We start from the raw sequence: 16738 nt of genomic DNA, 5'->3' as shown, positions 1-16738 counted from the left end.
AAAAGGTAAACTAGAACACATGTGATTAAATAAGTAGGATATAACAGTTTTGCTTGAATATGATTATACAGGAGCCAAGTGCATTGGAGTTGAGTCAGAACATGACAACAGTCGGTGTAGAGATAGATATGGCTCAAGGTCAGCCACTGGAGTTGGCATAGGATTCACATCCAGCACTAGGGATGCCAAGAACGGCATAGACAAGGAAGGGGCTAGTGCAGATCTTAGAGGCAGAATAAAAGTCGACACCAAAGTTGTGCAGAACCCAAGGTGGGTTCCATTGGCACAGACAGTGTTGAGGGTGGATCCACCAGTTGTAACCTGACTGGATGCCCCTGTGGATCCTTTGGTCTGAAAGAGCACCTGAGGGAGCCAGAAGAGTGCCAAAAATATGCAGCATTGCATCCCTGAAGACCACGACTTGCTGCTGCATTGCTGATGGCCCAGGGAACTCGGAGTGCCTTGGGATATATTGTGGGGTCAGCTCCTTAATCCGAAATCAGGATCGAGAGGCACTTCTGACACCCTTGCTTTAGGTAGAAAGGGGCAGGATGGGGTTGAATCCCACTTTGCCTTCCTGCTATTGCACTTTGATTTAGACTTCAACTTACTGAATGACCTGACTCCGAAAAGGACAATTTACGGGATTGGCCTCGAGAACAGTAATGAGTCTGCATTCTTGACTTAGAGCCGGACTGGGACTTGCATGGCTGTATTCAATGTTCAGCAATGTACAACTTCACTTCACGGTTCTGTATCACCTTCTAGTGGCACACCTCATGTGGATCCATCATCGACATCTGTTTACAACAGTCACAGCTTGACTTGAACCCCAAAGTTGTGGGTGGGGACATTGTTCTATTGGACAACAGAATTCATTTAAAAAAAAAAGTGTCAAACTGAAAAATAAAGGAGCAGAGTGCTGGAGCCACATCTGAAGGCATGGAAAGAAAAGAACTGGTGTCGGAGCACAGGAGTGGCACTCATATGTGACTCCACTCCGTCACTTCTGTGAAGAAAATATACCAAAGCGTTGCCACACGGCAGCAACTGGTGGTGCCCAGGAGCACAGATTTGAAAAACTTAATGTACCAGTCTTGCACCTGGGGTATATCCTAAAGGTTAGGAATCCGTGTTTAGAAATATCCATCCGAACATTTATATTTTGCAGGGAAATCCCTTCAAAGGCTCGAGCATCACTGCACTAAGGTTTTGAACTCGACCGTAAAACATTCAAAAGATTGCAGATGATGCTTCTGTGCCATGTATAATTCCTATGCTTTAGAATTCACTGCAGTCTCTCCTACTGCAGCTTCACTCCCCAGCTCTTCCTCAATCAATATGAAGCGTCTTTGAGGCAGTCTGATCGCCTCCCCAAGGAACACAAAATATGACAAATAACATCAACAGTCGGATTCATCTTGACTATGGAAATGTATGCATCAACAAATACCTTTTGCAGAGCTTCTTCAGTTTTTTCTGGGTTGGTTTTTAATGCTTGTGCAGCATCAGTCATTGGTATTGGCATGAATCTTAAGGTATAATTCCTAAGAGGAAAAGAACAGTGAATAAAACAATTTGATGTAGAACTAATCAATTATTTGCTACTAAGCAACTGGAAAACACACACAAGTACACTTTTCATTTAAAATTCTTTCAGATATCTCCATTGACCTGGGTAATGAATAGAGCAGTAGAGGGAGGGAGATTCAGGACTGCAAAAAGGATGAGTATGACTTAGTGCAATTAAAATGATCAGTATGCAAATGACACAATTATCATTCCTCCCCTATTTGGTATCATAATCCTTGCAAAAGCACATATTTCAATTCTCTGTAACACTGATCAAAACTCAAAATGTCTTAGTGTCACAAACAAAGGACACAGTATATGCAAAATAGGTGACTCAAAGTTGGAGCCCAAAAGGCCAAACAGCTCCTCTATAGCTGTTGACTTATGCAGGAAATCCATATTGCTGAAATGAGAATCAGACGGAATTATCAAATAAATGCAAATAAACCATCATATGGACACCCACAAAGCTGTCTTCTCCCGGCAGAGTAGCTCAGTCAAACACAGTCAACAAAAACCCAAGTCGTCTGTAAGTAAAACCTAAAGCATTATAATGTGCATGAATTAAGACCAAAGAATATGTAAAATAAATTCTATTCAGAGTAATGTAACCCAGGAACAGAATGTATATTTATATTCCAGAGAGATAGACAATTGATATCTGGATGAATAAGAGTTACCAGAAGTACAATTACTAACATAAATCACCCCAGAATGGGGTCAGCAGTTAAAAAAAGAACATCCCGACAACCAAAATCATAAAGTGAGAATTTGAGAAAAAAACAAGTAAGTGGTGTCTCTGATTCCAGGTTGCACCAAAGTGGACCCTGCAAGTGTCAAGGCCAGTCAACCAAACACTCAAGTCATATTTGGTTTAGGCCCAATTTCCCAAAAGGAAAAACACACAAAAGATGACTGTTACTACAGGTGAAGACGGCAGACCTCCAGGAATTATACACCAAGAAAGGTTTTAAGTAGCCCAGCAAGAAACCAACAACCATTTAAAACCAATACCTTAGGATCACAAGCAGAAAGAGGAAATTGGAGGTGAGGGACATGGATACTTGAAAGAATACTAGGGAAACAAGCTAAAAAGATTTACATCTTAAGTGATAACCTTCATTCTTGTCTCCCAGACTTGGATTCATTCTGACCATAAAAGGACAACTATGAGGAGGATGAACAAGTAAGTAAGTAAATCTTTATTCGGTTATAATCAATGATAACCATAAAAGTAAACATACATAAGATAACAACTTACAACTACAATAAGACAATTTCCAAAATAGAAGCTATATCAAAAACATAGCAGCATAATCATATACCAATCTGTACACTTTGAGGTTAAATTCATCCAAGATTTGGTCTATGTTTAAAAATACATTTTAAGAAGGTGCTACAGTTTTTGTAACTAGAGGATTATTCAAAAATTGCAGATATAGCATTGCAGGGCGACATCTATTAAAACCAAGCGCTCTAAGCAAGGGTACTAACCATAGTTTACGGTGTGGAGTGTAGTACTTGCAAAAAAGGACTGTGTGCAGTGTTGATTGTTGTGATATTTCATCACACGGGCACAAAGTTAACGAGTCATCCCAGTTGTTTCTTGTAGGGAAGGCTACCAACCTATGGAAAGAGTTAAGTCTAAAGCGTACTAGAAGGAACCGCTCAAATTGAAAGTCGACATAAGTCAGATATGGTTCCATCTCCAAAGTGGTCATGACTGCCAGGGAGTGTTGAACGGATGGTTTGTTTATCTCCCTACTCAGCCGGAGTTCTTCCATATGCGACAAGGCCTTTATTTTAAGGTCTTTCTTTGGGATTTCGGCAATGGATTCGGGATTTGTGTAGTATTTGTCTAGGCCTAGATCTGTAAGGAGGTTTTTTACGTACAACAGCCATTCTATTTTTTTTCACTTGCTCCAGAGACATACAATCAGCCACTATCTCTTTAGTGAGTGTATTTTTTGTTGCTGTCCAAATACGTCGCCACAGCATTAGGGGTTGGATTTTTGCCAGATCCTCAATGTGAGGGATTCCAAGCTCAACGTGGCAGGCATAGGTCGAGGCCCGCTTAGGGGCCATCAGAAGAAATCTCATAAACTTATTTTCTGCTCTCTGTAGTGGGGTTGTGTTTTTGTGCCCCCACAACCCTGCTCCATAAAGTGCGGTAGATTGACACTTTGCCTTGTAAATGCGAAGGAGCTCTGCTGGTGGTCTCTTTCCCAGTTTTTGGGAAAATTTTATGAGAGCAATTGTTGCTCGCAGTAGTTGATGTTTACGGGCCTCCATTGCCGCTTTCCAGTTGAGTTTGTCATCAATCATTACCCCTAGATAAGGATATTGTGAAGTCTGTTCTAGCCTCTCTTTATCAAGGGATATAGTCCTCCCCCCTTTCTGTCTCTTGCCTGCTCTCATTATGTAAGTTTTTTTAATATTAATTTTCAGATCCAAACTACCCATAAACCTGGCATATCTGTCCAGTGCTTTTTGTAGTTCCCGCGGGGTGCGTGCCAAGATCACTGCGTCATCCGCGTAGAGGAGTGCGGGGACTGGACGATTGTTTACTCGAGGGAGGTCCTGGCAGCCTCTCAGCATCTCTGCCTCGAGGCCATTAGTATAGAGTGAAAACAGAAAGGGGGCCAGGACACAACCCTGTCTAACGCCCCGCTCCACCTTAAATGATTCTGATACTTCTCCCCGTGTTCCAAAACGAACCCTAGAGGAAGCATCAGAATACAATGCACGGAGGAGGTTTACAAGGGTTGGATCGAAACCTATATCCGTGAGAACTGCCCAGAGTTTTTGATGGGAGACGCAGTCAAAAGCTGCCGAAAGGTCGACATAGACCATATATAGTCTTCCTTGCTTTGCCGACACGTATTTTCCCAATATGAGGGCAAGGTTCAAGGCCTGTTCCGTGGTTCCGAAACCCTCCCTGAAGCCATATTGAATATCAGATAGTATTTTTTGGTCATCCGCCCATTCCTGTAAGCGTTGGAGAAGGACTCTCCCCAGTACCTTTCCAAGCGAGTCCAGTAATGAAATTGGGCGGTAGCAAGTGACCTCCTCCCTGTTTCCTTTCTTAAAAATAGGGACCATAATGGAGTGAGTCCAAGTTTCCATTAGTCCACATTTCATAGCCGCATCAAAGACCCTCTTTAAAATTGGAGCCCATAAATCTAGGTTAAATTTAAAAAAGTCCACTGGGACACCATCCGGTCCTGGAGCTTTTCCGCCTTTACTCATTTTAACAGCGTTTACCACTTCGGTGATTTCAAAATTTATAGGTATGGGAAATAAATTATCTTGTGAATTCTGATTAGTCTCCTCTGATTGTTCAACTCCTGGTAGCCTACCAAAGACTTTAGAGAAATGATTGACCCATGCAGAGCCCTCTATTGTTACTTCTATTGTTGGCTGATCATTTAGATTTGCCAGAAAGGGTGTTTTCACTACCTTCCAAAACTCTGCACTATTTTTATTCCTGGCGGACTCATATAATTGATCCCAAAGTGTTTTTTTAATCTCCTGTTGTCTTATTTTACAGGCTAGTCTATATGACCTTCTTAGGGCGCGGATCTCCTCTTTGTCTCTGACAGAGTTCGTCAGGGCTTTTTTTAGGGCTTTATGGGCCAAAGTACAGTCTCTATTAAACCATCCTTTCTTCCCTCCCTTGCTCCCTTTCTTCTTATGTTTTAGACACTCATTTACTCTAGCCAGGATTTTACTGAAGTTTTCCAGGACTTCCTCCTCATCTATCTCCTCCTCTAGGCACTTCATTACTGCGGGAAATACCGCGTGTACCACCTTCTTTGTCAGATCTGCTGGATCTATCTTGCCCCAACCTATGGCATAGCCATTAATTTTAGTTAAGGTTAAGTTATTTTGTGCAAGTGCAGTCAACAACAGATGGGGGGTTAGTTTTCCCAAATCCATCACTAAATCAAAGGCCAAGGCAACATGGTCACTTAATGTGTTAGCAACTAATCTAAATTCCTGCGCTTTGCTCACGGAGGCAGCTGAGACAAGTATATAATCAATAGTTGACTCCCATCCCCTACCCACGTAAGTTGGCTGTAATTGTCCGGTACTAATATCCGTTTTATTTAAAATGACTAATCCTAATTCTGAAAGTAGGTCGTTTAAAAAATCCCCTACCCTGGAATGGCTAAAATGGGTGATGTGAGTTTCTGTTTCGTCCACTATGCCGCAGATCTTAGTATTTTCCACGGCACAGGGGTGATGGTTAAAATCACCTCCCCAAACAATAGTTGGGGCGTTTGAGCCTTGTGTTTTCTTTTGGAGGGAGGAAAGTTTATTCCGAAGGGCCCCAAGAGTGTTTATTCTCTCGGAGACAGGCAGATTATCATAGGTATTAACCAGGAAGATCGTGTTTTTATTTGGGAACAATAGCCTCAGAATTTGATAATTAGGCTGTAGGGTAAGTTCCTTGACTTCTAATCCTGGTATGGTGTTTTTTATATATAGCGTTAGGCCTCCCTTGGCCCTACCATATGAGCCTGCAACTGCTGGAGAGAAATATGTTTTATACCCTATCATGTGCAGTTCATTAGTGGTCCACGTCTCCTGCAAGGCTATAACGTGGTATTCCTGCAGAAAGTCCATTGCACTTCCGTCCATTATTTTCGAACGTAAACCCGCTATATTCCAGGACACGATTTGTAATGTTAGGGCGTCCTTACTGGAGGCGCTAATGTTTTTAACACTGCCTATCTCTTTTACAGGTAAAATCTCCCGGATTTCCAGAGAGCAATTTCCCGGATCTAAGGATCCACTACGGGAACTATTGCCGTCAGTCATTATATCGGCTCCTCCAATAAAGGGCGAGCTAGGAGATTGTAGGTGATTGCCCTTTTCAGGTTCTTGCCTATCTGTGTCGGCACTTATTTTGACTGACTCTTTGGGCATGACAGGTGCAGGAAAAGTGGATTTTTGGGTCGAGGACTCAACATCAATAAGTCAATCAACACTTTCCAGATCGTAAAGTGGGAGAAAATAATTAGAGGTAGGGACGCTATATTCCTGGTAGGGATAAAGGTTCGCTTTGTGAGGTGGTGCAAGGGGCCTTTGATGGTAATGGGCGTTATTCTGTGGACCCCTGAAAAGAGGTGGGTTAGGAATAAAATTACAAGGATGAGAGAAAACGGGTTGATAGTTGGGTTCCTTCCAGCCTACAAAATGGTCTTTTACGGTATTCGGTTTCAGGTGAGAGATCAATTCTTGTGGGTAAAAATAGTTAACATAATGGGTAAGAATGCCATCCCCCCCTCTAGCTTCATACCAGTCACCAACATATCTGACGGCTCTATGATCCCTAAAATTTATGATTATAACATCCCCCTTCTTGTCTTTTGGTCTTGAACCCACCCAAGACGTGCGTCTTACCATTAAAATTTCTCCGTTTATGTGCGCTGGTAGGGGTCTGTTTTGTTTTAACCAATATATTGTTTTGTTTCTTAGGGCGTAATAGTCCTCCCTTATTCCTTCTGGCAGTTGTGGTACTCCCGTCATTATGATGGTATATGGTGCTGATTCTGGGGGTAGATCCACTCTTCTACTCGGGGGGGTGGAAGGTAGCTGATTGGGATCCTCACTAATTACCTTCTCTTGTCTATTATTTGGAGGGATGTTATTAATAGTTGTAGGGGTTTTGTTCCCTGCTACTTTTTCAGCATTTCCTGTTTCATCGTTTTTAGTGATATCAGCCCTCTCTGTTTGTCTTCTTGATACATTACCACGGGGATTGGTGGGACCTTTGCCTTTATTGTCTTTAACTGACTTTCCCAATGATTTTTTACCCAAAACGTTGTACCTGTTTGCCACGGTACCACTAGTTGATGGTTGTTGTAAGGGCCTGATGGGAGAGACCTCTGAGTCAGGCAAGATGTTTTTTGTCTGCACTCTAGCTAGTTCGGTTAGAGCTATGCTATTCTCTTGCTGTTTTTTGCCCAGGTTATCAAGGTGCAGGGTCATTAATCTAGTTCTCTCTAGGAGAGGGAGTAAAAGAGACTTAAACATGATCTCAATTTTATTAAGTAATTCGCCCACGATATCCTGACCAGATGCGAACCCAGTGATAGTGGTGGTTGTAGGTGGATTGGTCAGATCCGTGGGCCCTAGGGATGTTAGCTTTTTGGATTGTGATTTTGCTTTCTCCTTTTTTGTCCTAGATGAGCCTCGCCTCTTTCTTGCGTTAGGCCTAGGATCAGGAGGGCCTACACTCGATGGGGACGATATGTCCAAATTTGGAGAGTCAGATAACCCAGACAAGGTTGAACTCAGTATATGGACAGGGTTAACAATCACAGGAGAGCAATTAATTTCAGTGTTCAATTCCTCCCGTTCAAACATGGAGAGGGAACCAGGTACACTTATCTCCTTTGCTACCGCCCCGGGGGAAGGAACATTCCCAATTCTCCCCAGGGAAGATCGTTTACCCGTTAACAAGTCTAGTGATAGTCTCTTCTCCGTGTCCGCAATTTCCTTTTCCAAAACAGTAGTCACACGTTTAAAAAAATGATCGATAGTACCTGTCACCACACCTTTAGAGGTATTTACCACTAGGGTTCGCGGTTTCCCAGGGCATGTAGACATTTTCAGAGACCGTAGTAGAAATATTAGGGGGGTAGCCCGGCCCGTCCTCAATCGTCCTCGGACGGCCTCAGACGGCCCGCCCTTTGCCCGGGCTTAGCCCCGGTCTGCGCCCCGCTCGCGTCCCGCATACGCGGGAATGGGTGTCAGATATATCACCTGAGGGGGAGGGGCCGGGAAGAGGCACCAGGTGCGCTGTGGATTTGCGTTGCAGGGCAGCCTGGGCCTCGCAGTCCCGGGACGGATATGTAGTTCCAGAGTGTGTTGCGCTAGGGAAGCGCTTCTTCCAGTCCTTTTAAAAAGCTCCAATAAAACTGCAATTTAAAAAGGGGATTTCAGTCACTCCTCCGCGGTGTCCTCAGCATTTGCCAGCATCCACAGTTCCCGACTACGAACGGCGCCCGCGAAGCGGGGGGCGTGAGTCGTTTTGAAGAGCCAGGTAACGAGGGGAGGGGCCGGGAAGAGGCACCAGGTGCGCTGTGGATTTGAATTGCAGGGCAGCCTGGGCCTCGCAGTCCCGGGACGGATATGTAGTTCCAGAGTGTATTGCGCTAGGGAAGCGCTTCTTCCAGTCCTTTTAAAAAGCTCCAATAAAACTGCAATTTAAAAAGGGGATTTCAGTCACTCCTCCGCGGTGTCCTCACCATTTGCCAGCATCCACAGTTCCCGACTACGAACGGCGCCCGCGAAGCGGGGGCCGTGAGTCGTTTTGAAGAGCCAGGTAACGAGGGGAGGGGCCGGGAAGAGGCACCAGGTGCGCTGTGGATTTGCGTTGCAGGGCAGCCTGGGCCTCGCAGTCCCGGGACGGATATGTAGTTCCAGAGTGTGTTGCGCTAGGGAAGCGCTTCTTCCAGTCCTTTTAAAAAGCTCCAATAAAACTGCAATTTAAAAAGGGGATTTCAGTCACTCCTCCGCGGTGTCCTCAGCATTTGCCAGCATCCACAGTTCCCGACTACGAACGGCGCCCCGGATGAACAATATAGTAGTATAGTATCCAAATGTCACTGTTGAACTTAATGAGTCTAATTTAAAACAGACACATGGTGCTGTGAATTAAAGATGTTTCTTGAATTGCCAGAACTGGACATAGTGTAGTTGTGCTTCATAGCACAGAACAGAACTAACTACACACTCTACTAAGCCTGCTGCAAAGAAGGGAGGCATGGTAGTTCTACCTACCACTTAGGGATGGTGTCCCAAGGTCCCCAACCCACAGGGCACCCTCTGTTTCCCTGCCCACAGGCGCTGCTGTAAAACAAGGACATTGTTAAAGTAAATAGCTCTGGCATAGGTGAGACTTTTGGGCTTTGCCAGTGCTTGTTGCTAACTGTCAAACATTTCCCACGGCAACTGATCTAAGCTCATGTTTTCTACACACTGCAAAAATGCCCAGAGGATTTGTTTGCCTTAAACTAATGTAAACTGACTTACCTCTATATAGGTAGCTAAACTTTTGTGTGTGTGTAATTTACTCATCTACTGTGTAAAGGAATGAAAAATGCTTGTATTTCGGTTTCTACTTTTCTCTAATAACAACATGATTCCCATGCATACCACCTCCTCTTTTGCATGTCTTTTAAATTTCGAACTGATGCGTGCTGTCAAACCCACTTTTTCACTTCACTTATGCCTGGTCCTTTTCCGTACGCGTTGGGTGCTTTCGATTCAAAACTTCTGAGCACACCCTATAGCCTCTTACTTTTAGGACCTTCATAAAAACTTGCTTTGTAAAATCTTCTGACCTTCTCCATTTTGCCAGGTGTACCCCTTGATGCTCTCACTCCTTCACACTTACAGCATCCTTATGAATAAATAAGCTATCCTGTTTTAGGTTTGAATCTATAAAACTGATAAAACCCCACCGAAAGAAAAATAGCCCTCACCAGTGTAACCAAATAAACACTGACAAAACATCTTTCAACCACAAACTAAATGCCATTCACACTGAAGGGGCTAATGCAATATAACTTTGTTATACAAGGCAGATGCAAGACAGACTGGGCTAACATTATTCTGCTTGGGTTTTGTTGTTTTGGGATGTCACTAAAATATTGTTTCTTCTTCCTTTTGCTTTTTCGGTTTCGTGGTCTTTGGTCTAAGGATACAGGGTTTAGAAGCAGGTTCTAGGTCTTATTGAATTATTTTATAAACTGTAGAGAATCAGGAAATATCTAAATCATATTTGATATTTTGGCTACATTTGATTCTTTCACTGATTGGTAAAATAGCTGTTTCATAAGAATCTTTCCCAATATGTACCATCACATTTGCCCACAGACAGAGAATGGGTGAAACCCTTTGATACATCAGCCCCCTTTTCTAGCGAGTCAGTATTGATAGTAGTTGAATTGCCAAACACCATAGGCTTTAAACATTCAATACAAGGTGTAGTGAGAGGTATATGGAAAAGAGTGCTGTCACCAAGCATCTGAGATGAAATCATGATACTAGACGTTTGAGAAACATGGAAGGCAGTGTTACTTAGAATGCTGCTGTCAAAGTTGAAGAGTGATGGTGTTTGTATTTGCAGTAATTCAGCTACGTTTTTGAAAAAATTGTGTGAGTACCTGTCATAATCGATACCTTAGCTGAAGTGCTTCCCTGTAAGTGATCCTTGCCACTTGCAGGATGATATACACCAAAAGCATCTTTACAATCTTCAGAGTTAACGAAGATTTCTATCTACTTTGCAGTCTATACTGGTGCACTGTTTCATTACGCACGGGAACTAAAATGCAAATATTTCTCATTTTGTGCTTTGTGTGGCATCAAAGCAAGAGCCATCCCAACTGTGTCATTTAGCCGGTGATTCTCAGTCCTAGAGGCCATGAATGCTATACTATCCATGTGGTGCCCGTTTACAGTATTTTTGCTTAGTGATGATGCCAAAGGAAAGAATTGTGAGGATCTTTGGTCGCATATTGATTGTAATGTGAATACCATTACACTCTACTGCATTCTTAGATTTTTACAGGAAAACAAGACTGCTGTCGTGGAGATAATAAAAAAACTAGAGTCTGAAAACACCCTTGTCTACATAATTGGTGCAGATGTGAAACATCTCCTTGAGAGTAGGCTGAGCAATGCCTTTAATGACTTTGCCACTGCAACGTGTTACAAGTTAGAATTTTTGCCACTTGGTAAGCATAGAAATGTTGAGGAGCAAATCAGGAAAATTTGTTTTACAGTGCATGAGAAATGGCTTGCAATGATGCATAGAAATGTCCCTTCGCCAGCCATGGCATTTGAAGTCAATGAAGCCTCACTGAGGTACTCTGCAAAAGTTCAAGATCCCTTCCATGAAGGGGAATTTTCTCCAGAATTTGAAAAGCACTGCTTCATTTTTGACCGCTTCAATGACTCTGAGGGCATATGTACCCAGTTCAGTGCATATGTTGCAGAACCTGTCCCAGAGAATCGCAATCTTCAGGTGCACCAGTTTTGGCATAGAAAGATATGTCAGTGGCCAGAGTTAGCAAATTGTGTACTGGCTGTTTTAACATTGCCCGTCTCAGATGTCGATGTTGAGAGGACCTTTACACAGATACAAGTATACATGGGAAGAAAAGAGCGAGCGCGCATGACCAAAGATTCATTAAAGAAGTATTGTGTGGAGTACTGCAATATGTTTGACTTGTAAAAATGTATTTGGACCTCATATACCCTGTACGCAGACTGTCTAAACACATGTACTATCAGTGCAGAAAGCAAGCAATAATAAAAGCAAAACATTCCATAAACACCATAAAAACACTGTTTCTGATGTTTTTAATGGTGCGAAAATGTGTAACCACTAATAACCACTGTTTTTTAAGGTATTTAATACACTGAAAAAACTCCACCAGAATTTACCAAAAATAGAAACTGAAAACAGGAAAGCCTTTGAATAAATGATACATGAATAGCTTAGACTAGTCTGGGTTTCTACCTCAGATGTTCTGGCTTTGTGAAACACAAATTAAATCTAAAGGCACAACTTATGATTTCGCCCAAAGTAAAGCTATGAGTCACAGAAAGTTAGCAAAATGTTCTCTGCTCTCTTTTAAAATAATCAGACAAAATTGCCTGATTACAGATTCACTGACAGAAAACATAACAGTTGTAACCAGGTCGCAGGAATCATTCTTTCAAATTTAGAAGCATATTTTTTGGCATTATTAATTTTAGGTAAAAACTGTTAGTCTCAGTAGATATGTACCATTGGTTAAAAAAAAAATAATAATCTCATAAATTCTACATAAGTGACTGATAAAAATCCTTAAAAGTGGATATTTTTCGAAGAGGTGAGGCAAATCCTGATTTTCACAGTAAAGACAAGGCATTCACTTTCTCCTCCTGGAAATCTCTGCCCTATGAATATTCAGGCAAAGTGTGTGATAAGGGGCACTCTGCTAATGACCACATGGTTTGTACTACCCTATTGAGGACATTATCTAAATCCTCCTCTTAGATGTGTTTCTAGTTCCCTAAAATAACAACAGAGTAGAGCTCAACGTAGCGGAGCAGGGAAACGAAGGAGACCGACACACATAAATGTGAGCAGGTATTAATATTTGCTTTGCTAACCTGAAAATTCTCTACATCTAAGAAAATATATGAATCTGAAAATCGTAGAAAAGACGAGGATACAGTAGTGGTCACCGGTATGCATCATGTCTCGTCATGTGCCACATAGCAGCTATGAATCTTCACAAAAAAGCCCACCCAGTTTAAATGTCAATCAACCACAATAATAGAGCACTGGGGATCTGTACCAGACACTGCTAGATTTGTCATGAACCTCAAGGGTTTTCATTGGAATTAAACAGCACCAGTACTTCATAGATATAGGCTGTGTTCAGGTACAATAGATAGCCTTAATTTTTTAATTGAAATTTTTTTATTAGGGTTTTCATGCATTTTACCACATTGAACTTTCACAGGTATAAAAGTTAATCATTTTAGCACATCATCATGAACCTTTGCTTAGCCTGTAGTGGGTGGGTACCGTAGTCCGTTAGCCACTGAATCCTCCTGTTATGACCCGAAAAACATGTCTCCCACAGGTGTGTTCTGACAGACCCCTGTGCATATCATCGCAGTAGTGCCTATATTTCCCATCTCGTTCGAGGTCAGCTCTGTCTCCCCAATTTTGTCTATGCATCGTTCCCTTCTCTCCCAATATAACCGTCAGGTCATGCAACTAGGACAATGGCGTGTAAACTGCCAACGGGAGCAACTGCCACCTTCGGGGTGGCTTGGGAAGGGTCCTAGGGAGGGGGGGGAGCCTGAAACTGGAAAGAAGGGGGAAGCAGGGAGTGAATCATGAAAGGGGGGGGAAGGGTGCGGGGCTGACGAACAGGAAGTTCCCGTGGTGGATTGTGCATGGACTGATGGTAAGTGCGTGTGGCGCGCTCTGGGGCGAACTAGGGGGACGGTGGCGGGTCTACCGTTAGACGCGCTGCAGGAGACGGGGTCCGCACTCGCCCTTCGCATCTAGGTGTGCTACCTGCCTATTGAGCCGTCCGCATCCTCTATTGGTCCGGGGTGATCGGGGGAGGCAGAAGAAGCGTTGGGGGTGGGTTGTGTCGTGCCCTGAATGTCTCCCGCTGCGTACTTCTGCTTAAAAAGAATGAGGAGTTGTGCCCATTCCATAGATATCGGATGTTTGCGGGCACCCTTCGCCTTCTCCTCCCTCAGCAGCTCTTCCTCTGCCGCTCCCCATTTGAGCAATGCACCCGCCCATGCCGGACCCGACGGCCCCGCTGGGGCCCTCCAATGCATCGCAATGTTCCTCTTCGCGAGGAGAATGGCCAATGACATGAACTTTCATTGCACCTTCGCGGTTTTCTTCCTCGGGGATATCCCCAGCGCACATTCCTCCCAGGTGGAGGCAGTCGGGATTTCGTTTGTAGATCGAACGGCCTGGTGCACCCCAACCCAGAAACGTTGTATGGATGGACAGGCCCAAAACATATGTTTGAAGTCGGCGTCTACAAGTAGACAGCGGGGGCATTCGAACCGAGTATCGGGGTAAAACCGGTGGAGCTTGTCCGGAGTGAGATACGCCCGGTGTAAGATATTGAATTGTATATTTTTGAATCGCGCATTCCTGGACACCTTTTTTGGGAATTCCAGAGCTGTGCGCCACTCTACGTCATTGAATACTCGGCCTGCATCGTCTTCCCACGTTTCCCGGAGATTGTCCAGGGAGACGTCCACCAGCTCCCGGATCGCTTTATAATGCCAGGTAATTAGGTGACTGCCTGCTCCCATTCGCAGCACCGTGTGCAACACCGGATGCGTCGGGGGTTCCCCATCCCGTAGTTTCCAGAAGTGGCTACTACTTTCCAGTATTTGCCTGTGTCGCAGGAACTGTCCCTGGGGGAGGTCATACCACTCCACCAGCTGTGCGTATGTCCTCAATTGCCCCTCCTGGAACAACGTCTCCACCTCTGTGATGTTATGGTCCGTCCATACTTGGAGGGCCCTCGCAGTGTAGTAACCGCTCCGCTGGGGGAAACCCACCAGGGGGAGTAGAGGGGAATATAGTGGCTGGCCCCTGGACATACGGTGTATCCGCATCATGCATCTGCGGGCTATGATGACCTGTAACGGGTGCGTGCGTGTCGGTTTAGTACCCGGCAAGAGCATTCGCCGGATCGTAGGAAGAGGCAGTCTGCCTCTCTCGGTGATCGTCTCCTCCACGTGCCGTTCCGCCGTCCAATGGGACAGCCACTGGAGCTGTGCCGCGAGGAAGTATGATTCGAAGGACGGTGCTCCCAGGCCTCCGTCTGTTGTGGGTAGGTACAATGTGCGTAACGCCACTCAATGCCGGCCGCCTCCCCATATCAAGGGTTGCTAACAGCGTGTCTAGTTCCCGAAAAAAGGAACGCGGCGGGATTATAGGAAGGTTTGCAAAGTAATAGAGCATTCTCGGCACCATAATCATCTTTGCAATGGCGACACGTCCTATAGGTGCTAACGGCAGCGTCTTGCAGAATCCCACCGCCGAGCGCAGGCTAGTCAGTGCCCTTCGGGGAATAGATAGCCTTAATTGTTTGGAAATTATGTTTTCTGCTGTACTAAAATTATGAAACAATGTAATATTATAACACATTCATTTATTCTAACTGAGTCTTTTCCTTCAATGTCAATATAATAGTTTGAAAGCACAGATTGGCTGTGGAAACAAAGGGACTCACTATGCACTATTTAATGTGGCACTTTCAAATGCCCTCTTCTTATTTCTTTACATTCTGGGTCAATCTAATTCACTAATCTTCCCTTTATGGTATTAGTTCCACCCTCCTTAAGACAGTGATGCTGGTGGGATGCTGTTAACTCGTGGTGCTGATTAAACAGGGAGTCTAGGATGAACACAGAGAATCCCTGTGTGATGAGTTATTAATCAGTAACTCTCTGCCCAGTAAGACCGGTAAATCATTTATCCCCCCACAATTTACCCCAGAGACTTCCGCTTGCTAGGACAATTCCAAATACTACTACAAGCCACTGCTGCCATTTGTAGACACTATTTTCCCTTTTTCACTTCTAGCCAATCGCTCTGCCTTTGACCCTGTAAACTGATAAAATGCAACTGCATTCCACAACTCATGATTTTCATATTAGGAACATTTTCTCCCCATACAGGTTTTGCTAATGTGTAAACAGCCAGGACAGAAAAGCCTTTGGTTCTGTACGGATTCCTTCCCCTATATTTCAATACTGAGCCAGCATGGATAATCATCAGAAGTCAGATCTGGACATTGCCAAACATGGCTATCACAAAGCACATACAATGTATTTGAAATTAAAGGGTTAATATTTTTAGTCGGCTCACTCCGTACCCGCCTGATACGTTTTCTCATTTCCAGTGCCTGTATTGTTTCTTGACACTCCTGAAATTGGTGTTTTGTCAAACAGAAACAGCATACATTACTACGTTACCAGAGTTACTTGATAGTGGAAAGGAGCTCTCACTCACAAGATTATTCCATACATGAAGATTCTTCTTTCTCTTCAAGTAGATTCATATTTAAACATTTTGGTCTGATCCATCTGTTAACAATGTATACACTATACTGATAATGTACAGTAAAGGTAAAACCAGGGAATGAGCTTGGAAATAGGAAGTTACCAATTATCTGAAGTAGACATGTATTTTTTGATAGCTTAAGTGGGTCACTACAGAACCCAAGAATTCTTTCAATTGAAGCATGAATATAAACCAAAGAAGCACATGCCAGGACTTGTTTTGTGTTAGGGCATGGGCTGCTAAAGTGTGTACATGTGCATGTGGGAATACACTGCAGGGCTTTAAAGCACACTGTAATATGCAACAGCCATAAGGCAGAACATACATGGTAATAAAAGGGAAGGTTGGCACCATGCGTCCTGTTATGGTCACAGTTGGATATTGCATTTCCTTTCCATTTGAACCAGTGATGCATTGTTGTTTGTAGCTGCCCTCACTGTAGTCCATGAATTCCTAAGTTGTCTACTTCAACTGCCACACACTCTAAAAAGCAGACCAATAAGGTGCCATGTTGAGAGGGTGCTTTTCGCTATT

At 43.7% G+C, this 16738-nt stretch overlaps 1 protein-coding gene across 1 annotated transcript in view; it reads right to left on the bottom strand.

Annotated features, from left to right (window-relative positions):
- The window catches only part of CARMIL1 (capping protein regulator and myosin 1 linker 1), a 995540-nt gene that overhangs the window by 257820 nt on the left and 720982 nt on the right, over nucleotides 1–16738 (bottom strand). Inside the window, exon 23 of the mRNA XM_085607022.1 lies at nucleotides 1454–1547. Coding sequence (XP_085463148.1) covers nucleotides 1454–1547 — 94 coding nt within the window. The remainder of the gene's footprint in view (nucleotides 1–1453; nucleotides 1548–16738) is intronic.

Source organism: Triturus cristatus, chromosome 5_2 (genome assembly GCF_964204655.1).
Source record: "Triturus cristatus chromosome 5_2, aTriCri1.1, whole genome shotgun sequence".
Lineage (NCBI taxonomy): Eukaryota > Metazoa > Chordata > Amphibia > Caudata > Salamandridae > Triturus > Triturus cristatus.
Note: the sequence above shows the minus strand (reverse complement) of the source record. Positions and strands in the feature narration are given on the sequence as shown.